Here is a 24084-nt window from a genome sequence, read left to right on the forward strand (position 1 = left end):
AAAGAATAGTCATAACGAAACTGCTCTTCTATGTACTGATATTGGTAAGTGTACATACAACCGGCTTTCATATTCACTAACTCTGAATTTTGCCCACAGAGGGGATTGACTGGTTTCGTATTATTCTCGGAACAAATAGTGATTATTTCTGTAACAGCATTAATCATTTGGTGTTTTTAATGGAGATGTGTTATGTTTTCTCTGAGATAGGGACTGGATTTTTAAATATTATTTACGTTAATTTTGTGTTTAAAAGGGTAGCCAAATTGCTTCCGTTTTCCATTTCTACTCCATCCAATTGCAACAATACGTCCTATCTAACCAATGATCTTTAATTATATATACCAGCCAACCGTCCGTCCGTCTGTCCGGCTTATCACTTTCCTCCCAAACGACGCATCGTAGAAAAAGTAACACGGACAAAAATTGTTCGTCTTGGAGGAACAGCCCCAGGAAAGTATCGAAATCAAACACAGCGATGTCCAAAAACTTATGTGTCTTAAAAGACAGTGGTAAATACCTCTTGGAAAGACAATCCTGGAAAAAATAGATTTCTTTGTATTTCAACAATTAGGTATTGGGTTTCCAAAATACGTATATAACATAATAATAATAAAGCTAGAAAAGAAGCACTGGTATGAACACATCCCGAAGACAGTGGAGACAAGTCAGAGGCAAGTTCCGTTTTTGTTTCTGATTATAATGTCTCGTTTATTATTTGGGATGGTTCTATCTGCTCTGACTTGTTGGTTCACAAAATAGTTATTTGGCTATCTTGACTTGTCTCCACTCTCTTCGGGATGTGTTCATACAGTGCTTCTTTTCTAGCTTTATTATTATTTAAGACTTGAGGTTCTCACAGCGGTGAATATGAAGATTTCTGTCTTCTGGGTTGTTGCGCTGTGTAGTCTGGTCGATGTTAACCAACGTTTCAGAGGTCATACTGCCTCCGTCATCAGGGCGATGAATATGCCAATAGGCCAACCCAACCAACCAAAAAGCTAACCGAGGGCGGAGGCCTGCGCAAGCGCAAGCATCGTCCCTACCTAGGTGACACCATTCCTGCACTCAAGGCGCATTGCTGGAAATGGTAAACGGTCTTAATATAAAAAAAAAAAAACGAAAATTTTGCTGACGCTAACAGGGTTACGCCGTGGCTGGAGCCTCGACCATTCAAACTGGGATCTGTTGCTGCTGATGGGAGGTTATCCCGTCAGGCAAGTTGTCCAAAGGAATTTGGTTGGTTGGATCTCTGGGGTTTGAACCCAGAGAGGGGGGGGCCGTTTCGGCTGAAGGCCTCTGCGGCGTGGGGGGAAGATCATTTCAGCTGATGGCCTCCACGATCGGGGGGGGGGGGGAGGGTGGCGGGCCGTGCCCCTATTAAGTTATACCCTGGCATTCGCCTTACAACTGAGGAAAAGCACGGAAAACCTCAGTCAGGGTAGCCGAGTAGTCTAATCACTCGTTGTGCCGACTTGGCCGTCGTTTGGGGACGGCCTCGGCTGGCCTGCTGGACATCGGTCGCCCTCGGTTGCCCTTGGGCGACCTCTGGCAGCCCTCGTTCGGCACGAGTGCCTCCCGAGTTGCCGAACTAAGGGGTTCCCCACACCAGCTAACCTCGAGTCAAATCTCTCAGTCAGTGCTCTGGTGTGGTCGGCAAAGAAAGGGACCCCCAGATCCTCATGTATTTGCCTGTTACTAACGTACCAGGGCGCGTTAGTAACAATGCGGAGACACTTGGATTGCAGAACTTGCAGCTTCCGGACGTGGGTGCGGGCAGCTGACCTCCAGATCGGGCATGCGTAATCCATCATGGGACGGATGAGCTGCTTATAGAGCAGCACACCGTTCCTGATGGACAGGCCACTTCTCCTATTGATGAGCGGGCCTAGCACACCTAATCGTTGCGCCGCCTTCTTTCCCACCTGGTTGACGTGCGCCGACCAGGTAAGCCCGGCGTCAAGGGTGACCCCCAGATACCGCGCTGTTTTGACCCATTCGATCGGCTGGCCGAGAAACTGCACTGCTCTGGGATGTTGGATGCGTCTTCTCGACGAAACGAAGAGAACCGCGGTGCTCTTCGAGACGTTGATAGCAATCCTCCAGGCCCTGAGCCAGAGCTCCAGTCTACTGAGGTAGGTCTCCAGGTACCCGACGAGAAGCGTTGGGCTACGGGACGTGGCTACTAGAGCCGTGTCGTCCGCGTACTGTGCTAACTCGACGTGGAGGGACGGAGTGGGTATGTCGTTGACATACAGACTGAAGAGCACAGGGGAGAGAAGTCCGCCCTGCACAACTCCAGCCCGCATGGCTCGACGTGTGGACGCGGCCGACTGGAAGGACGTCTGGAATGTCCGGTCAGCGAGGTAGGAAGAGATGGTTTTCACCAAGTACGACGGGAAGTTGAGGACGGTTAGTTTGTATAGGAGGCCTTGGACCCAGACTGTGTCGAAGGCTTTGGCCACGTCCAGGAAGACCGCGCCGGTTAGCCGCTTCTCATCAAGGTTTCTGTTGACCCTTTCGACGAGGCGAGCCAGCTGCAGCGACGTGCTGTGTCTGGGTCGAAACCCAAACTGCTCGTCGCGCAGCAGCCCGCGTTCGCTGACCTCGTGTAGGACCCTCGTTAGAAGGATCTTCTCGCAGAGCTTGCCTACCGTGTCGAGAAGACTGATGGGTCTATAGGAAGAAGGTAGCGTGGGGTCCTTCCCCGGTTTCAGTATGGACACCACGCGAGCGTGTTTCCATGCCGAGGGGAAGTGCTGCCTGCGGAGAACCGCGTTGAACACTTTCGTGAGAAAGGTTACCGCGCGTCGTGGGAGATGTCTCAGGACCCTGTTCGGTATACCGTTGGGGCCCGGAGCCTTGCCAACCTTGAGTCCCTTGATGGCCTGGGCGACCTCCGAGGGACTGGTTAATTTCGGTTCACTTGCGGGGGCATACTCGTATGCTCGCATCTCCTCGTTAACCATGTCAATTGCAGTCGGGTCCGACGGGTTGTCTACCGGCTGGAATTGGACCTCAAGGCTGTCGGCCAGGGCTTCTGCCTTCTCGGGGTTCGAGAGAGCCAGTCCTCCCGGCACTATCAAGGGGGGCGACGGAGTGGGGACTCGCATCACCCGCTTGGTCATCTTCCAAAGCGACTGGTCCTCGCAGTCCAAGGATTCGAGCGTGTCGCTCCACTGTTCGTTCCGCCACTCGTTGAGACGATAGGTCACCGACCTCTGGAGTCGATTGACCTGGGTCTTAAGAGCGGGGTCCCTCGTGACCTGCCACCGCCTCCTCAGCCGGTTCTTCAGGCGTATTTCATCCCGAATACTAGCGGGCAGAAGCGGTCGCCTGTCAACGCGGGGTCGAAGCTTGGGAGCGGACGCTGCTGTGGCTTCCAGGATAGCACTGGTCAGCTCCTCGACGCACTTGTCGATTGCCTCCTCGTCGTTTACCACGGGGTTCCCCGGGAGTCTGCTTTCGAGGCAAGCCTGGAATGCAGCCCAGTCCATTCTCGCGAAGTCCGGGCGATCAGGCAGGTTTTGAAAGGACGATCGGCACGTGGTGTCGATGAGGACGGGCAGGTGATCTGAGCTGAGTGCGGGGCATACAGTCAGGTGCACCGGTAGAACGAAGTCCTTGATGAGGACAATATCAAGGACGTCGGGTGTGGCGTTGTGTGTGTAGGGAGCCGTGGTTGGGGAATCCGGCCCGTAGATCAAGCAGGAATTTCTGTTGGCGTAATCACGCAGGAGCGAGCCCCTAGCAGAGATCAGCCTAGAATTCCAGTCCGTGTGCTTTGCGTTGAGGTCACCAGCCAAGAGGACCGGGAAACCCCCGCTTAAGCACTCGGTCAAGTCCGACTCAATCCAGGGCCGGGTGGGTGCGAGGTATGCCGCCACGAGCTTAACTTTCCTAGTTGCCAGCACCAGGTGAATGGCGGTTGCTTCCAGTTGCTGCAGACCCGAGACCGGCACAGGGTAGTGATCAATGCCCCTGCGGACAAGGATCGCTGTGCCGCCCCCCAGCGTCGGGCGGTCCGTACGGTGGCAAACGTAGTTCGCGAACCTCAAGGCCCGACCCGACGTGAGGTGCGTCTCGTTCAGGAGGCAAACATCGACTCCGTAGTCACCGAGGAACTGCTCCAGCTCCAGCTTCCTGCCGCGAACACCGTCGGCGTTCCAGTAAGCCAGCCGCAAGGCTTTACCACCGTGTCCTCTAGGCCGTGCAGTCATTGTCGGCCATGAAGAGGAGAACGGTTTTGAGGAGGGCTCGCGGACGAGACCCGCCGGGTGGGAGGGAGTGGATCGCGGCGAGGAGACGGCGCGTCAACTCGACGCAGACTCGTGGTAAGAGGGTCTCCAGGATATCTGCGATGTCCTGGAGCGGTGACTGACCCTTGGGTGGGGTGGGGTCAGTCTTCTTGGGAGCAGGTGCGGGCTTGTTGGGAACAGGTGCAGTGGGATTTGCCACCGGCACCGCAGGACGAGCGGGCTTGGCACGGCCGCCCTTGGAGACAGCCTGCCGCTCAGTCCGTGCAATGGCGCTAGATGGCGTTGGGGCGGAGTTCCCCATGGCCGCAGCTTTGACGACGCGGCCACCACGGACCACGTGGTTCCACCCAGGGCCCAAGTTCTCCTGGTCTAGAGAAGGCTTAGCTGGCGCCGATTTGGGCGCTGGCAGGCGCGTGAAGACGCCGTCCTTTCTGCCACGATCCCCTTTCGCACGCTGCGCAGCGGCCGCCTTGGCTTCCTTCCACTTTCTGCAACCTCTATAGTTCGCAGTGTGGTTGCCCCCGCAGCTGCAGCACTTAAGCTGCTGCTTGGGGGTGGCACACGACCCGGATGGGTGAGCGTCCCCGCAGGCCACGCACCTAGGTGCATAACCGCAGTTCCGCTGCGTGTGCCCGAAGCGTTGGCACCGCTTGCACTGCATGGGCCCCTTCGGTGCGACGTACGTCTCCACCTTGACCCGCAGACCGCAGATCTCGGTAAGGGAACGCACTTTCGCCACGTCGGGGCCCCGTGCTACCGACACTATAAAGTGTGGCGTAAGGGGACGGTCACCGTCCTGGTCCATGGCCCGGCGCGTTGATCGGAGTTGCAGGACACCCTGCACAGTAATGTGCATGGCGGCCAGCTCCTCGCGTATCTCGGCCACGGGCATGCGCACGCCCAGGTTTTTAATCACCAGGCGCACGCACCGATCCTCGGGGAGGGAGAATGTGTGAAAACTCACACCCTCGCCCTCACCGAGGGAACGCAGGACCCTGACGGTGGCCCGGAATCCGTCGGCGGTCTCAGGCACAAGAGTCAGGTTTTCTCCCTTCATCTGCGCCACGATCCCGCAGGCCGACTCCGCGCGAATCCTCTGCAGGAAACCGCGTACGTCCTTCACCCCAGACACGTACACCGGGGTTTTGTTACGGCGCTCCCCCGGAGCCGTTTTGTCCACTTGAGCGTGGGAAGAAGAAGCGGCGTCAGATGACACGCCAGTGAGCGGCCCGGACAGGTCCCCGGAAGCCCGGGGAGACCTGCGCCCATGTGCCTCCTCCATCGAGGAAGCGGGTCCCGGCTGGGAGCCGGGTCCCTTGGCTGAGGGCTTCACTGTCCCGCTTGGCGGTTTCAGCGCGGCGGGGTGAGCGGGGGGAGGTCCGCGGGACGACTTCACGTCCCTCACTCCTTTAACCTCTTGCGAGGCCCCGGCTTTAGTGGGGAGCGGTGCCGAGGAATCCACCCCAGCAGTCGCCCCTTTAACCGGTCGCCCGGCCACTACCCCGGTGTACGCCGCGCTGACCTCAGCATAACTGCCGAGTTGCCGGCCACACGAGGTGGCTTGTTCGCCCGTGGAAGCGTTGGTGTAGGTTGCTGTTACTGCCGCCGCCGAGCCATCGGGCCGATGGACTTTCGCCGGTGCCGGCAGAGGAGTGGACCCGGCTCCGGACAGTGGCCCGGGCGCCGGGCGCCTAGATGCGGGTTCCGTCGAACCGCCCGAGTTGGACAAGTCCAACTCGTTGGCCTTCCTCTTGCCAGCGTTGGCTCGAGTAGGCCCTCCGACCACGGCTACGGCTGTTGCTGTTGCTGCTGCTGCTGCCGCCCGCTGTCGCTGCTTTTCGGCGTCGATGGCGTCCAGAAGCTGCTTCCGCACCTGCTGGAGCAGCTCAGGGAGGTGGGCCTTCAGAAAGGCCAGGTCACCTCCGTCCATACCTCGCCGAGCGCTGAGAGTGTTGAACCAGACAATTCTCTCGACCAGTGCCGAAAAGTGAGATCCAATCCTCTCCTCTATCTATCTCTATGCCAATAGGGTGTGAGGAGTTGGATTTTATAGGCAGGGAAGTGAAAGGTGTAGCCTGCCCCGAGCCAATGGGAGCAGGTATGGGAGTGGACCAATGGTAGCACGCGGGCGAGGGTGGGAGAGGGAGAGAAAGTAGAGAGAGAAAGGTGAGTGTAGTTGTATGGATAAAGGCCCTGAAAGGGGCCGAGTTACTGGTCTGGTTGGTTCTGGCGGCGCACTCTTGCTCGTTCTCGGAGTCCTCGGAGTGTGTGGATCAGAGGCTTCCAGGACCGGCTCAGGTGAAGTCCATCTTCCCTGTTAAAGTTATCAGGATGAAGTTCGATCTCGATGGCTTCCCTGATTAACCGGTCCATGTAGCCGGTTTTTGAGGAGAGGATAGAAGTGTCCTCTAGCTGTATCTTGTGCTCCAAGGTGAAGTGGTGTTCAGCAACCGCAGATTTCTCGGGCTGCCCGAGCCGGATGTGGCGTTCGTGCTCCTTGATCCTGGCCTCAACGGAACGGCCTGTCTGGCCGATGTAGACTTTTCCGCACTCGCAGGGAAGTCTGTATACGCCAGGCGTCTTCAGTCCTAGGTCGTCCTTTACCGGCCGGAGAAAACTGGGAATTTTCTTTGGCGGAAGACCAACAGACTTGATGTCGTGCCTGGCCAGCAACCTGCTTATGCGGTTGAAGGTCGTCCCGACGTAGGGCAGGAAGGCAACCGAGGCTGGTTTTTCAGTAGGCGGTGGCAGCCTCGCAGGCGGATTGAGAGCTTTCTGAATCTGACGGTTGCTGTATCCGTTTTTCCTGAAGGTGGTGGTGAGTGCCTCCAGTTCACTCTGTAGGCTGTCGTGGTCGCAAAGGGCTTTAGCCCTGTGTACCAGGGTCGAGAGCACGGCCTGTTTGTTGGACGGGTGGTGATGGGAATTGGAGTTGAGGTAAAGGTCGGTATGGGTTGGTTTCCGGTACACCTTGTGGCCTAATGAGCCGTCAGGTTTTCGGTGAATGTCTATGTCGAGGAATGGGAGATGGCCGTCCTTTTCAGTCTCCATGGTGAACTGGATGCTCTCGTGAATGCTGTTGAGGTGGCTGAGGAACTCCGCGAGCTTGTCAGGGCCGTGGGGCCAGATGAAAAACGTGTCGTCTACGTAACGGAACCAGCAGAGGGGCTTGAAGGTCGCCCCGTCCACCGCCATTTCTTCAAAGTTCTCCATGTAGAAATTGGCGATGACAGGTGATAGTGGGGATGACGGAGGCAGTATGACCTCTGAAACGTTGGTTAACATCGACCAGACTACACAGCGCAACAACCCAGAAGACAGAAATCTTTATTATTATTATTATCCCATCTATTCACGCACAGCCAACAAGCCCAAGACTCACCAGAAAATCAATCAAGAAAAACAAGAGTGGCTTGGACAAGAGAAGAAATGAAGGAAGTAGTTTGGTGTCACATGTATTGTAAAATATTTTATAATACATGTGGCACTTGCTAAAAACAATATGGATCCCGGAAATAGCTGCTGCCCTATGTACCTTAGGGACATAGTCTCGGTTACATGGAAGTACATACCCCATAAGGTGGTGAAGAGATGGGATGATAATAATAATAATAATAATAATAATATAATCCGTGGCGTAACAGCCCTCTCAGAGCCAAAGCCGACTAGCTTGACTGCTGGCCTCACGTTCACATGCCTAAGCAGAGGTGAACGATCATCCAACCAGATATAGGATGATGTGTGGTCAGCACGACAAACCCCCAGCCATTGCTAGTTTTCATGACAGCTTATATAACAGCTTATCGTAAAAAGCTATAAACCTAAAATGTTCCACTTATAGAGGAAACGTGGCAAATTGTTGATTTTTTAAATTTAAAGAATTAAATATAGAAGTACCCAAAAAGTTCGGCACGTAGAAAAAATGTTAAATAGAATTTCCGACACTACGATGATTTACATTTCAAATAACATAGAAAAATATCGGTATATTTTCCACTAAAGTTCAACTTGCAAAAACATGCATCTTGGAGCCTACTCCCATACCCGTTCTGATTCAAAGTTTCAATAATATTTCACTAAACTGTAAATGACTTCGGTAAATGAAATGGTTCACCGTAATAAAATAGCCAAAGAACATAAAATAAGAATTTGTAGTCGTGAAAGTAGGCCTACAGACTGCGAAGTTCCGTACGAGCCTCATTTAAGCATGGGAATTATTTTTAAACATAAGCAAACGATCGTGGAAGCGAGCCATTTGGGTGCCAGAGGAGATTCGACAGTTTCCTGTTTAACTTTCTTTGTGAATCAAGGATTACTGAGGAGTCCCTTATGCTTTCCTCGAAAGAGTTTATCAATAATATGGGGTCAACATTCGTACAGAAATGCAACCCAATTCCACAGCCAAATAACTAACCAAACAGACAGTTTCTTTTATAACAAGACATGTTAAGAGACTTATAGGTTATTTAGCCGGCCGCAGTAGCCACGCGGTCTGAGGCATGGTCCTCGTGCGCCTGGCCGCTGCGACCGTGGGTTCGAATCTTCCAGTCTGGCGGGTTAAGACTGCCCAAGTAAGGAAGTGCGAACCTACCGTGGTACTTTCGCATGAGCGCCCGAAAGGGGTCACGACGGTCAGATATTGACCAGAGACGACTAAAAAAATAGGGTATTTAACCATGCTGTATCAAGTACAGAGGCTACTTAACTTTGACTCAGATTATGATTGTACAAGGCGTAGTAGAAGAACGGGGGAAGAAGACGTGAAGGTGTGTGTTAATTCATCCAGCATTAGTCTGGAAAGACTGAGGAGAACCATGAAAACAGCATGACATTCGATGTTCCATCCGGAATTCGAGCCTGGTACTGCCCGAGCATGTCACCAACGCGTTGACGATTATGTTCTTCTGAAAGGATAAAGGCCTCTATTATTAACACTCATTCAGGCTGTACAACTCGAATTCAATCTCCTTGGGTTCCGATGTTCGTGTTTCAACGTTGTGCAATTTTTTTTTTGAATAATAAGTACTTTTGAGCACCTGAGCTGCATACATTCGAATCCTCTAAGTTTTTCCTAATAGTACGCGAAGGTCGGAATCAGTTTTTGTTAATATAATTGAAAGAACTGGGGTACCGAATCTGTAGTGTTTTCAAATTGAACAAAAATAGAGTAGGCCTGCCTATACAAAGCTTCCGAAGTCTAATATACCGAGGTAGTGTTTTAAACTGCAAGGCTTCAGGCTTGTTGTATTCGGGAAGTAACTGGTTCAAATCTGGATGGGAGAATAGGCCATGCTTTGACATTTCGATGTTTTTAGATGCCCTCTAACGAAGGGTAAAGCAGCTGGATCAGGAAACTGTCTACTGCCAAGTTCCACAACGCGTGGAGGGGGAGATACTGCAGGTACTGGGAAAGACCCGTTCTTCAAGTGCCTGAGCACTGCGGATCCCAACTTTTCGTTGGCTTGATCTATAGACATTCGGTAGGACTCCTTGGACGAGGGATCGGCCCGTCGCAAGGCCTCTACCTGTACACAGGACAGCACAACACAGAAAAACGCGGACAAACATCCATGGCTTGAGTGGGATTCGAACCCACGGTCCCAGCGACCAAGCGGCACAGCTTGTGCTCTTCGTTAAAAAACGCGAAACACATCCGAAAGCCCTGAGCAGTGCAGTTTCTCGGAGAGCCGATACAATGGGTCAAAACAGCGTGGTATCTTGGGGTGACCTGATCGGCGCACGTCAGCTAGGTGGAAAACAGGGAAACGCAACGATTAACAGGAAAAGCGGCCTGTCCATCAGAAGCGATTCGCTGCTCTACAAGCAGCTCATACGTCCTATGATGGATTTTGCATGTCAGCAGCCACGTCCGGAAGCTTCAAGTATTACAATCCAAGTGTATTTGCATTGCGAACCAACGAGCCTTGGTATGCTGGTAACGCAAATTCACGAGGATTTGGGAATTCCATTCTTCGCCACCCACATCAGAGCACTGACTGAGAGCTTCGACTTAAAGTTTGCTGAGGAGGGGAACTCCATAATTCGGCAACTTGGAAGACGCTTATGCCGACCAAGGGCTGGTTGATGTTTAGCAGGACAGCCGAAGCTGTTCCTGAAAAGACGGCCAAGTCGGCGCAACGAGTGGTCTAACCATTTGGCTACACTGACTGAGTTTTTCCGTGCTTTTCCTCAGGTGCAAGGCAAATGCCATGGTACAATTCAAAAGGGGCATGGCCCGCTCTCCCGAATCATGGAGGCTTTCAGCTGAAGTGATTCTCTCCCCCAAGCCGCAGTAGCCATCAGTCAAAGCGATTCACGCCCCTTCTGGGTTAAAATTCCACAGAGCCATGTAACCAAAATCCTTTCACAAATGAAAAGTTGATTGACGGGATAATCTCTAATCAGCAGCAATATACCCTAGTTCGAATAGTCAATCCTTTCCGCCAACACAAAATCCCGGTTAGCGTAAGCACACCCCCATTCTGGTTGTAAGACACTGTTTACTATTTCCAGTAATGCGTTTCTTTCGCAAGGATGGTGTAACATAGTAGGGGACGAAGTCTTGCGCAGCGCAGGACTTCGCCCCTAGCTTGCTTTTTGGTGGTTGGGTGGCTGATCACCAACATAGGTTAACTTCAGTACTCTGAGGTCGAGGACGAAGATGGTTCTCGAAACGTTGGTGTTTTTCTCCATTCAATCACTTGACACGGCTGGTAGTCCAAGAATAATTCATTATACCTAGTCGCCGTGAAACCTTCAGATCATACATTGCTTGTTGAATCTAAATGTTACAAATAGCATGGACACTGACGATTGTTCGAAGACTAAAATGTAAGCTAGTCCTCTTGTTTATAAAATGGAAACTATGTGTGTGCAATTATAGCTAAAAGAACAAATACATTAATTTGCACTGAACATAGCAAGCTTATTCCTTGAGACCAGAAAGACATTTAGAAAGGACAAAAATCCGAAAAATGTATCCAAGAAACGTAGGCCAGAAAATCGTTGTGTCCGAGTCCCAGTGAAAATGTTTCCGTTATTTGAGAAAGTATAAAATAGCCACAGTATAAAGACGACACCAAGATCAGACTTTGTTTCTGCGAGAAAATTGTAGGAACAAAGGTCACAACCACGAATGTGTGTTGTGGGTCTGAGACCCGGTGAAGACGTTTCTTCCTGTTATATTCAGTGACATATATCAAATGATCAGGCCTGTGGAAAGGTTTTGTCGAATTTGCCCACAGTAACACTGTGGGCCCTCTGTTAGTAAGAGGACAATACACAAACAAAACGTAATTGGTTAAATTGCACACAGTGGGTAATTCTGATTTATTTGCCATGTGAATGACAATAATCGTCCGTTGGCAACACTGTTGGGGATAGCACTTTAGTCCACCACTATTGGCGACCATGTTGTAGTTGAATTAGTAATGGATACTGTTTGAGTTGCTTGCGTATGAGTTATACAGGAAACTTTGTTGCTACTGATTAATATTAGGTATTTCACAATGTTTGGCCGTAGGAAAGAGGAAAAACGCCGTATGAATGACGGACGTGGGTTGTCACAGGTGGGCATGGAAATTTTAAACTCTTATGTTTACTACCAGGAGGAAGTATGTGAAGTTAGTAATACGATGGTTCCTTTTTCTAAACATTTTCCCCCTGATTTTAGGTTTTTCACAAGGTATTATGCGTATCACCGTGAAGAATAAAATTGACCTCTAAATTCTTGGTGGTCATATAGTTACAGTTTGTTGAGGTTGTAAGTAGTTGAATAAATCAGTGCAGTTTTATTAAATTTGTTTCAGTCAAGCTTTGGATGCAACTGCAATTTGGTGTATCATTTCTTTCTTATTCGTGATATAGATAAGTTACCAAGTTTCTTGGATGTGTGTATATGTAAGAGGTTGAGTTGTACTTCCGTTTGTCTTAATGGCATGGTGCTTAGTTAAAGAGTGACAACTTTACCCATTACAGTGCGATATGCATACCATCCATATCAGCACTGCCACCTTCCATGCTCACTGTATGGAATGTATATCTTAGGTACTCAGTTTGCTTCTCAGAAAATTAAAATGTAGGATTACTCATCAGATATCTAATGAATTGTGTGACATTCATATCTGTTATGAACGTGTTTTATACAAATTCAAACACATTTGTCAGTTTTCAGCTCCTGGCAGGATCATCATGATTCACTGCTAAGTGCTACAAGATTTTCCTGTAGTCAAATATTGCTCCGTAAAACATAAAATTACTTTTCCATTTTTTATGTGCTGAAAATGCTGTTACTGTACAAGCACACACACTCTATACAATTTGAATACATTTAAATTATGTTAAAAGCTACTTGTGGATTAACTCCAGTATTGATTATTCTGGGAGGAAACATGTTGGTGCAAATGAAGCCATGTTTTATCTGTGAAAGAAGACAGTTGATGGTCAACTTCACTGTTATGAAATGCTTACAAAAACCAATTGCAGAAATTAATCCTGCTAGCCAAGTAATGAGGTTGCAAACCACATTTTATTATGTGGTATTAAAGTAAATAGTATATGTGGTATATTTATTTAAAGCAGCAGATGAGATAAGAATCACAATTGATTTATCATATCCTTTAGAATAAAGAAAATAAATGAGAAGGAAACAGCCAAAATGTTCCTGTGTTCCAGAATAGTTGCATACCAAATAAAAGCCTTGTTTAACAGCTTTCAATTAGTTCAAGAGTAAGCTCTCTATCTCAACTAGGACCAGAGTTAAAAGCATTTTTGTAAATCAGAATTAGGGAACATTTAAAGAAAATCTAATATTTCAATAGGTACAGTTTAGCTCAGCTGGTGTAGTGACTGGCTATGGACTGGACGACCGGGGTTCGATCCCTGACAGGCAGAGGATATTTCCTCTAGCCTCTGCATCCAGACCAGTTCTGGGGCCCACCCAGCCTCCTATCCATTGGGTACCGGGGTCCTTTCCTAGCGGTAAAGTGCGGGCGGGGCATGATGCTGATCATTTACCCCTAAGAATGAGTGGGAGTTATACTACTTCTCCCCCCAAGCGCCTATATGGCGTATAGTGGGACAGCTTTACTTCATAAGGAGACCCAACAAGTTTCCAGAATTTTATTAGAATCAGAGATGGCCTTGAAAATGTTGCCTCTGAAGTGAGATTTAACATAGAAAGACACTGTATTCAGTAGCACACAACAGAGAATAAATACAAACAAATAAGGGTGAATTTATATGTTTTTTTCTGAGAGAAGTAGTTACCTGCAGCTGGTCAATATCAAATAATAGTGTGTGAATGAGTTTAGGTTTGATAATTTAAAGTTTATTGGATCCATTTTCATATGATTAGCTGACATGTATGCTTCCAATTGGCATACCTTCGTCATGAATTAGTTAATTTTGCTTATCGTGGTAGGCCAGTTTACAGTGCTGTACCTCCGGAAGTACTTTGAACTACAAACCTTGGGTCTCCTGTGTCAAGGAAATAACATATATTGAAGGTAATTGAGAATAGAGTGCTTAGAAGAATACTTGGATCTAAGAAAGAGGAAGTAACAGAAAGCTGGAGAAAATTTGGTGGTAATGAATGTTACTGTTGCACTTCACAAAATACTGTTAGTTGGAAAACCTGAAGGGAAGAGGCCACTAGGGAAACTTATTTATAGATGGGATGATAATATTAAGATGGATCTTAAATAGGGTATGAAAATGTGGACTGGATTCTTCTGGCTCAGGGTAGGGACCAATTATCAGGTTGTGAACACAGTAAAAAAATATTTGGACTCCATAACAAGCAGAGAATTTCTTGTGCAGTTGAATAACTGCTAGCTTCTCAAATGTTTACCTACGTAATTACTTGAGTCTAATATTTTTGTTTGTATAATTAGTTTCAAGTTAATTAATTTTGTCTTTTGGGTATTCCCTTTTCTTCTTCCTAAATGTTCTACTGGTTTCATGTCTTAAATTTTGCACACTATCTCCATTGATCATAAAACTGAAAAAAAGTGATTAAATACTCACATGGTAGTTTCATTTTTGTTGCTTACAACATTTTATCCATCATTCTTCTGGTGAGGTTGACTCCATATATCAGTGTGGGTTCCATAACTATAACTGATAAAATTTTCTGCATACACCATTTAGTAGAAAAAAAATGGGAGTTTAATGGGACAGTACATCAACTAATTATAGACTTCAAGAAAGCCTATGACTCTCTCAAAAAAAAAACACTTTATAATATTTTGCTTGAATTTGCTATACTTAAGAAGCTAGTCAGGTTAATTAAAATCTGTTTATGTGAAACCTCAAGCAAATTCATGTGGGTAAACATTTGTCTGATACATTTCCTATTCAGAATGGCCTGAAACAGGGAGATGTTCTATCACCGTTGCTTTTCAATTTTGCATTAGGATATGCCATCAGGAAAGTCCAAGATAATCAGGGTGGTTTGGCACTGGATAGGACACATCAGCTGTTGTTCTAGTTGATGATATTAATCTGTTGGGCGACAGTAAATACTGTAAAAGCAAACTCAGAATCAGGGTTTGAAGGGTTGTTGGCCAAGAAATAAGTGCAGAAAAGATAAGTATGTGATCATATCCTGGCACCAGAATTCAGAACAGAACCAGATTATAAGGATAGCTAATGAACCGTTTAAAAATTATATGACAAAATTTAAGTACTTGGGGACAACACTAACAAGTAAGAATAACATTCATGACAAAAACAAGAGCAGATTAAATTCAGGGAATGCTTGCTATCATTCAGTCCAAAATCTTTTGTCCTCCTGTCTCATAAAGAAACAACTAAAGGTTAAAATATATAAAGTGTAATTTTACTAGTTGTGCTATATGGGTGTGAAACTTAGTCTCTCACTTTGAGGGAGGAACATAGATTTAGGGTTTTTGAGAACAGAGTGTAGAGGAAGATATTTGGACCTAAATGGGAGGGAGATGAATGAATCATAGAGAAAATTGTGTAATGATGAGCTTCATGGCCTGTACTCCTCACCTGATATTGTTAGGGTGATTAAATTGAGGAGGATGAGGTTGGCAGGACATGCGGTATTTTGTGGGGGATGGGAGGAGTGTTTACAACAATCTTAAAACCTTGCATACAATGTAGTGTATTGGAATATAAAATATGAAGGTATTGGTTGGTAGGTCTGTCAGGAGGAGACCGGTGGGAAGACTAGGCTTAAGTGGGAGGATAACGTTAGGGAGACAGGAAATGACGGAGTGAACTGGATTCAGGTAGCTCAGGAATAGAGTCTGGTGGCGGGCTTTTGTGAACACAGGGATGAACCTTTGGGTTCCATAAAGGATGTGGGCTAATCCTTGACAAGCCGAGTAACAATTGACTCTGCAAAGAATATACTGCAACATAGGGGGAGAGTTTCATTTGCAAAATTAATTATTAGCATCTATAAAGAAAAGTGGGTAGTGCCACATACCTTGGTTGCCATAAGCCCTCGATGCTATTTTCGTTCTCTGAGACTTCTGAAGCTTTCTCCTGGCACATCCAGACACTTGGTATGTGTCAAATGAACCCTGTCTGCCTTAAAGTCTACATATTGTAGGTCACCTATGTCATTCACAGGTTTGCTGGAACTGCCAGCTCCCACATGATGATATGCCAGAGCCTTTGCTCCTAGTGAAATGACCTGTATAAATGGTAAAGGTAATTTTATCACAACTGGTGAGTTCTTGCCCCCAGCTGTCTTTTCAGCTTCCCTGTGTTTTCTGGTACTTTCAACTTCCTGAAGTGTTGTGCCAGAACTGCTGGCTCCCTGCTAAGAGAAATCAGCTATCAAATGAAGGCTCCATGTTGGAGAACTTTGTACAGTTTCCACCTACTTGAAGGCTACATACATGTTTAAGTCACCTCAGTTGACAGGTTATCTGGAACTTTCAGCCCCCTGTTGTATGCCAGAGCTACTGCTTCTTTCCTAGGCATGCAAGAACTGCTAGCTCCTGTGGTGGTATGCTGTAGCTGATGTCTCAGGGAGGTGACCTCCATAAAATGTAAAAGTAGATTTCTCACAACTGGAGAGTCCCTGCCCCTATTTGTCTTCTTGGCTTTCATGGGTTGGTTGATATTGCCAGCTCCACAAAGTTATATTCCAAGATTACTTGTTTTCTGCTGGGAGAAATCAACTTTAAAATGGAGGCTGTGTATTAGAGTACTTTTTGAAGGCAGAAAGGTTTGCTGGAACCACCAGCTTCATGTTATGATATACCAGAGCTGCTGGCATCCAGAAAGGTGACCTCTATAAATAGAAAAGGCAAGTTTCTCATAACTGGTGGGCTCTTGTCCCTAGTTGTCTTTTCAGTTTACCCAGGTTGGCTGATACTATCAGCTACTCAAGGTGGTATGCCAGAACTGCTGCCTCACTGTAGAGAAGGAAGAATTGTCTTTCAGGTAGAGACTGTGTCAGAGAACTCATTTATATGGCTTTTGCCATTTCTCATTTATTATCTTAATTAATCATGCTGAACTACAAAAATTTGCCTTTGCTTGGATTTGAGCCTGTGACTTTTTTTTTTAAAGTTATGACCTTTCTGAAATCTCTTTCTTGTCTCAAAACCAATTGTGGGGCAAATTGGTGTATACCTCCTTGAACTTTGAGTGAGCATTCATACACATTTACCCACAATTTGAATTTTGTATATAAGATGAACAAAAGGTCTAACAATAATGAGTGAAACAATTTGTTATTGTTTTAGTTTGGACTGTTGGATGTACCAAATCTAAATGATTTTGGAAATATTGAAGTGATGGGAGGAGTGGATGATTATGAAGATGATGATCTTGAGGCTGAGTTGATGGCTTTGACTTCAGGAAAATCTCCTACCAGGCCAAAACGAGGTGTAGTATGAAGAAACTAACTAATACAGAGAAGGTTACATATAATTAAGTCTTTATCTTTCTACTATAAAAATTTGTGATTCCTCGTTGTCGTCAACAAATTACGTCATCAACAATGTCAACAGATATTTGTTTACTCGGCTTTGTTGTGGAACACAACAATGCAGAGTAAACAAATAACGCTTCACAACAAAGAAATCAAAAACTATCAACCCAGTTGCATTATCACTGCTCCAGAAGCAACATATCGCATTCTTGAATATTGACTGACAGTTGGCCTAAAACCTCAGAAAAGTGAAAGAAGAAGTTATCGAGTATTTGAAGTACCAACTCCAACAACTCCTACAAGGTAAACTGATACTCATTCGATATATTACGATTACGAAAGTATTATTTAAACTGACTTTTGATCGATTTTAAGACGAAGATTTGCAGGGGTGGGGCTGGACGTAAGTAGTTGACTGAACAAGAACTGTTGGTCTCTGAACAGCGACGTAAAGAACTACAACATCAGACATATTTAAGAAATAAAGAAAAGCGAAGTAAGACTTACATTGATAAACGTAGAAAAACTTATTCAATAAGAACCGAAGGGGAAAAAAGCAGACGAAGATTTGTAAGGGTGGGGTTGGACGTAGAAAGTTGACTGAACAAGAACTGTTGGTCTCTGAACAGAGACGTAAAGAACTACAACATCAGACCTACTTAACAAGTAACGAAAAGCGAAGGGAGATTTACATTAATGAACGTAGAAAATCTTATTCAGCAAGAACAGAAGAGCAAAAAACAAACAAACGATGATTTGCAAGGGTGGGGTTGGACGTAGATAGATGACTGTCCAAGAAAATTGGCCTCTGAACAGCGATGTAAAGAACTAAAACATCAGACGTACTTAACAAATAAAGAAAGCGAAGGGAGACCTATATTGATAAACGCAGGAAAACGTATTTAACAAGAACACAAGAACAAAAAATCAGACGAAGATTTGAAAGGGTGGGGTTGGACGTAGATAGTTGACTGACCAAGAACTGTTGACCTCTGAACAGCGACGTAAAGAACTAAAACATCAGAACTATTTAACAAATAAAGAAAATCTAAGGAAGACATACATTGATAAACGTAGAAAAACTTATTCACCAAGAGTAGAAGAGAAACAACGAAGATATGTATGGATTGGGTTGGACGTAGAAAGTTGGCTGACCAAGATCAGTTGGCAAGTGAACAGCGAGGTAAAGAACTAAAACATCAGAACTATTTAACAAATGAAGGAAAGCGAAGTAAGACTTACATTGATAAAAGTAGAAAAACGTATTCAACAAAAACAGAAGGGAAAAAATCAGACGAAGATTTGAAAGGGTGGGGTTGGACGTAGAAAGCTGACTGACCAAGAACAGTTGGCCTCTGAACAGCGACATAAAGAAGTAAAAAATCAGATTAGAGAAAGTGCTCCGAATAAGACACTAAATTAACACCCCAAAGGGGGATAGTTTAGTGTCTTACTCAAGAATTTAAAACGCAACCAACCCCCCTCCGGGGGGGGGGGGTTTCGCCAAGTGTTTAAAACCTCATTCGGGGGGTTAGTTTAGTTTCTTACTCAGGGGTTAAAACACTTGAATGAGACACTAAACTAACCCCCCCGAAGGGGAGTTAGTTTAGCGTGTTACTTAAGATTTCAAAAAGCAATGGTCAATTGTTTTAACTTTCAATTCAGGGCGGTTAGTTTAGTTTCTTACACAAGGTTGGTGGCGTTTTACAAACTTGACCAACTCTCCCTAGGAGCTCCGAAAGGAGCGCCCTGCTCTAGTTATAATAAAAACCTAAACACATGAAAAATACAATACAGTTTCCTGAGAATATATAAGAGGGTGCAGTTGTATAGATTCCATAAATTTTTTAAAGAATTTCATTGAAACAAAATGCAAATATCAGACTATTTTTGATTTTATAATTTTGAGGTTTAGCTATAAGGTTAAGCTTTAGAAATTGAATGAATATTACCTTTATAATAAACCATCTGACTTGTGCCAGACCTTGGTAAAGAAGCAGTTTGGGTCACGATGTTCTGGGTTATGGCACTGTGTAGTCTTGTAGGTGATTACTTACCTTTCAGAAGAATATATCACCAAGCACATGAAGGCTATAAGTTCGTACATAACATTGGTAACCATCTGCAGTACTGTACAGTGTCCTATCCAGAAGGCCACGGTCCTGTTTTTCAACACTGAAAACCTTAAATCTCAAGAAACATTGTGTCTTTGTATTGGGATTTTTCTCAACTTCATTCCTACCTGTGCATTTTGCAAGGTTCTTGCCATAGGTAATGTCAGTATTCAGTCTTTTCAACAGAGCTCTTAGTTTTCATTGATGGATTTACGTGCTTTGCCGCAGTGATGTGAACAAAATTTTTGTGGAAATGTAAATAATTTTTCTAAGGCTTACTTAAAAGAAAGGAGTGACAGGTTTGAAGACATCATATACTTTGGATGCCACCCTATAGTACTATTTAACTGTCTCTAATCAACGGTACTGACATTGTGGCTATGTGAATCCGAAAGCTGGAAACAATAAGCCCTTGGAGATTTATATGGTGATGTACATCTTTAGTGCTGAAGATGGCGGCAATATGTTGCTCTGAAACATTGGTATGCAGGCGAAAGACTGCATGATGCAGCAACACACAAGCCAACTTCCTACACCCAAATTGCTGTGAAAACTTTAGTTCTTACATTTAATACTTGTTTCATATAAATAAGTGGGAAGAGATAATTTTTTAGAGCAGGGGTCATCAACCTTTTTATACCTACCGCCCACTTTTGTATCTTTGTTGATGGTAAAATTTCCTTACCGCCCACTGGTGCCGCACGTACTGCCTACCACCATGAAAGAGGTACAGCTCGAAGAATGAGTGATGGCTGATGGTAAGCCCCGCCGTCGTTTTGCGCACTAAACTCGTGCCTTTGGCTATGGAGCTCATTCGTTGCTCCCTCGTCCACGAGTATACTTCGAGAAGTGTCCAGTGAATTATTATCTATATTCAAAGTTTAGAGATGGAATTCAAAAGTAAATTGCAAAAGCATATTTTAAAAAGTCAAACTCGCGAAGTTGTTAGCAATGTATTCGATATATGGAGGAAGAACAAAATTTGTAACATCGTACAAAAACCCCCACCATGAAAACTTGAATCGCCCACTGGTGGGCGGTAGGGACCAGGTTGACGACCTGTGTTTTAGAGCCTACAGTTTGGGAAGAAGGGTTCCATGTTTATGTCTCACAGTGTTTTGAACTCAGATATTACTTTGCAGTTCGTCCAACTCCTGTAAATATGGATGTGATGGTGTCAGAATGTATGCGGGATATCCCTACAGATGAAGAATTATCAGAAGATGAGAATGATTCTTATTTGTTGGTAAGTATCTATCTTTGAATAATTCCATATCTCTGAAGGGGTTGGTATTTTGAGAATCAGGTATGAATTTTTCGAAGAACTGATCCAATAGGTGAGATTTCAGCTTCTCATGGTGGCAACTATGAAGGCTGTCTTCTGGGTTTTTGTGCCGTGTAGTCTGATAGAAGTTTACTGACATTTCAGAGATGTTTGCTGCCTCCATCATCAGGGCAATGAGTAAGCCTTGTGTGAGGAATTGGTTTAAGATGTGGGAACCAGTCAGACAAGTTGTTCTGATGATGGAGACAGCAAGCACCTCTAAAATGTCGGTAAGCTTCTACCAACCTACATGATGCAACAACATAGAAGGCTGCCTTCTTCACTGATCCATTAGCATAACCAAGGTTTTATTTTTGAAAGAAAGATTATTTTATTAAATTAATGGTGCTGTTGACATTAATGATAACCACATCACCTAATCATTCCCTTGTGCACTATTTGAAGTAGATGTTATTCATAATATCTGATCAAGTTTTTTTCTCTTGACACTAAATCACACTTTCAATTACCTCTTGAGTGTGATAATGTTGGGTTGGCATGCTAAATAACTGATATTAGGTTTGAACTTGGTACAAACAACTTTTCCTATTAATGTAATTGTAAAAGTTTGCGAAATACCCATTATTTAAGTGTGAAGTGGTTAACATATGTACCAGAATATTTGGACCAGTTTCTTATTCTTCTTTGGGTAGACTTGCCCCACATCATACCTACTTTTCAGCATGGCTTTAATTTTATTGAATTTCAAAATGTTATGAATGTTTAATATCTTTTCTTCACACATGAAATTAATCCATAATGTTAGGAGGTCATACAGTATGGCCACTGACAGAGATAAATGCAATTGTTACTTCTCAGCTTGTTACTTCATGACTCACTGCCAAACACTACAAGTTTTTCTTGATACAAGTCAAGTATTGTTCCATAAAAACAATAAAATGTACTTATCTTTTACTACCCATTATCTGGTAGTAACAAAATTGAGGGAGAGGCTTTCAGTAAGTAGAGGGACTAAGCAAAATTTTGACACAAAGATTTGATAAAAGTGTGGACCTCAACAGGAAGTGGGAAAATGTCAGAGATTGTATAAAAATTTCAACCAAAGGGAAACTATTATAGGATACTACAGGAGAAAGCAAAATAAACCATGGATTGATGAAGAATGTTCAGAATTAATAGATCAAAAGAAGCAAACAAGACTTAAATGGTTGCAGGACCGAAACAGAACGATTACGGATAATCTATGTAACATGAGACGTGAAGCTAGTAAAACCTTTAGGAATAAGAAAAGATCTGAAAGGTAAAATTATTGAGCTTGAAACAAATAGTAAGGACAAAAATAGCAGATATATATATATATATATATATATATATATATATATATATATATATATACAGAGGCATAAATGATTTTAAGAAAGGATATCAACCTCAGACTAATTTGGTAAAGAATGATAATGGCAGTTTACTTACAGATTCAATCAAAATTTTGAGTAGGTGAACAAATTTCTTTAACCAGCTCTTACATGTTCATGGGACTGATGATGTTAGACAAATGAAAATACATACGGCTGAACTGTTAGTGCCAGTACCTCGTTTAGATGAAGTTGAAAAGTTGTAAATCTCCAGGTATTGACCAAATTCCAGCAGAATTAATTTAAGCAGGTGACAGAAAGTTGCATATGGAGACCCATAAGCTTATTCAGTTAATTTGGGATAAGGAAGAGATGCCATAACAATGGAAGGAGTTTGTAATTATTCCTATTCATAAGAAGAGGAACAAGATTGAGTGTGGTAATTACCAAGGACTTTGTCTACTATCAACCTCATACAAAATTTTATTAAACATTTCTGTTGGCGAGATTAACTCCATATGTGAATGAAATTATTGGGGATTATCAGTGTGGGTTGATGTAACAGATCAACAATTGATCAGATCTCCTACATCTGTCAGTTACTAGAAAAAATGGGAGTACAGTGGGACCATCCATAAATTGTTAATAAATTTCAAAAAAATTTACAACTATTAAGAGAGAAGTGTTATATTCTCATTGAATTTGGTATATCAAAGAAGCTAGTGAGTCTAATAAAAATGTGCTTAAATGAAACTTGTAGTAAAATTCATATAGGTAAATATTTATCTGACTCATTTTCCATCAAGAATGGTCTGAAACAAGGAGATGCTTTGTCTCCATTGATCTTTAACTTTGCGTTAGAATACGCCATCAGGAAAGTCCAAGATAGGCAGGAGGGTTTGGAATTGAATGGGACACATCAGCTATTGACATAAGCTGACGATGCTAATGTATTGGGTGACATATAAATACAATAAAGAGAAACAAAAGTATTAAAGTAAATTCAGGAAAAACCTAAATACATGTTAGTGTCCTCTCAGCAGACAAGTGGGCAGAATCATATTAGGGTGGCTAATAAATCCTTTGAGTGTGACAAAGTTCAAATATTTGGGAACAGCAATAACAAATCAAAATGATATTTATGAGGAAGTTAGGAGGAGACTAAATTCTGGAAATGCTTGCTACTTTTCAGTTCAAAATATTTTGTCTTCCTGTCTGATATCTAAGAAACTAAAGGTTAAAATATACATCATCATCAATAACTTTACGGATTAGGCCACTGTGCCTGTTTCATCTCCTCGGGTTAATCAAAGCTGGTCCTTCCGTTTTTTTGGTCGTTCGATGTTCCTTCTTCATGATGGTTTGTAGAGCAGTAGTCTTTGTGCGTTAAATATACAAAACGATAATTTTGCCTTTTGTTTTGTATGGGTACAAAACATGGTCTTTCACTCTGAGGGAGTAACATAGATTGCAGGTTTTTTGAGAATGAGTGTTGAGGAGGATATTTGGGGCTAGGAGAGAAGAGGATGCTTAATGATGAGCTTAAAAATCTGTACTCTTCCCCTAGTATTGCCACGGTGATTAAGTCAAGAAGAGTGAGATGGGCAGGGCATGTGGTACGCATGGATGGGGGCTAGAGGTGGGTACCAGGTATTGGTCAGGAAGCCTGAAGGGAGGAGACTGCTGGGGAGACCTAGACATGGATGGGAGGATAATATCAGGCAGGATCTATGTGATGAGTTGAAGGAGACTGGATTTTGTTGGCCCAGGACAGGGTCCGGTGGAGGGCTTTGGTTAATTCGGCGATGAACCTTCGGTTTCGGTAAGCCATCTAGTAGTTAATCTTTTAGTACAAGAGGTGCTGAAAATATTGTTCCTGTACGTACACACACATGTGCGCTATACCATTTAAATAGATTTAAATTTACCTGCAGAAGAAAAAGAATTATGTCAATATTAGTGTCACATACTAATCAGAATTAAATGTTTCTACACAGAATGTGTGCCCAATAATTTATTTAGCATTTACTCTCCACCACACCAACTTTTATGTTATGAAGAGAAACTTTGTAGATTAAATATTGATTAACAGAACTCCAGTAGTGGTTATTGTGGGAGGAAACATGTCCATGTAATGAGATGATAATGTTGC

The 24084-nt window shown here is 44.4% G+C and overlaps 1 protein-coding gene across 3 annotated transcripts in view; it reads left to right on the forward strand.

Moving 5' to 3' along the window:
- Window positions 1–11654: 11654 nt before the first annotated feature.
- The window catches only part of l(2)gd1 (lethal (2) giant discs 1), a 54398-nt gene continuing 41968 nt past the window's right edge, over window positions 11655–24084 (forward strand). For 2 of the 3 annotated variants that reach the window (XM_022067113.2, XM_022067114.2), the window contains exons 1-3: window positions 11655–11827; window positions 16991–17132; window positions 20435–20538. In XM_022067113.2, the coding sequence (XP_021922805.1) occupies window positions 11768–11827; window positions 16991–17132; window positions 20435–20538 (306 nt within the window). In that variant the 5' untranslated portion in view covers window positions 11655–11767. Of the gene's footprint in view, window positions 11828–16990; window positions 17133–17382; window positions 17482–20434; window positions 20539–24084 lie in introns of those variants that run through there. The other variant, XM_087347909.1, reaches the window with a different exon arrangement.

The sequence above is a fragment of the Zootermopsis nevadensis genome, unplaced genomic scaffold, assembly GCF_977971745.1.
Source record: "Zootermopsis nevadensis isolate Lab colony 2312 unplaced genomic scaffold, Znev_1.0 Znev_ptg000012l, whole genome shotgun sequence".
Taxonomy (NCBI): Eukaryota; Metazoa; Arthropoda; class Insecta; order Blattodea; family Termopsidae; genus Zootermopsis; species Zootermopsis nevadensis.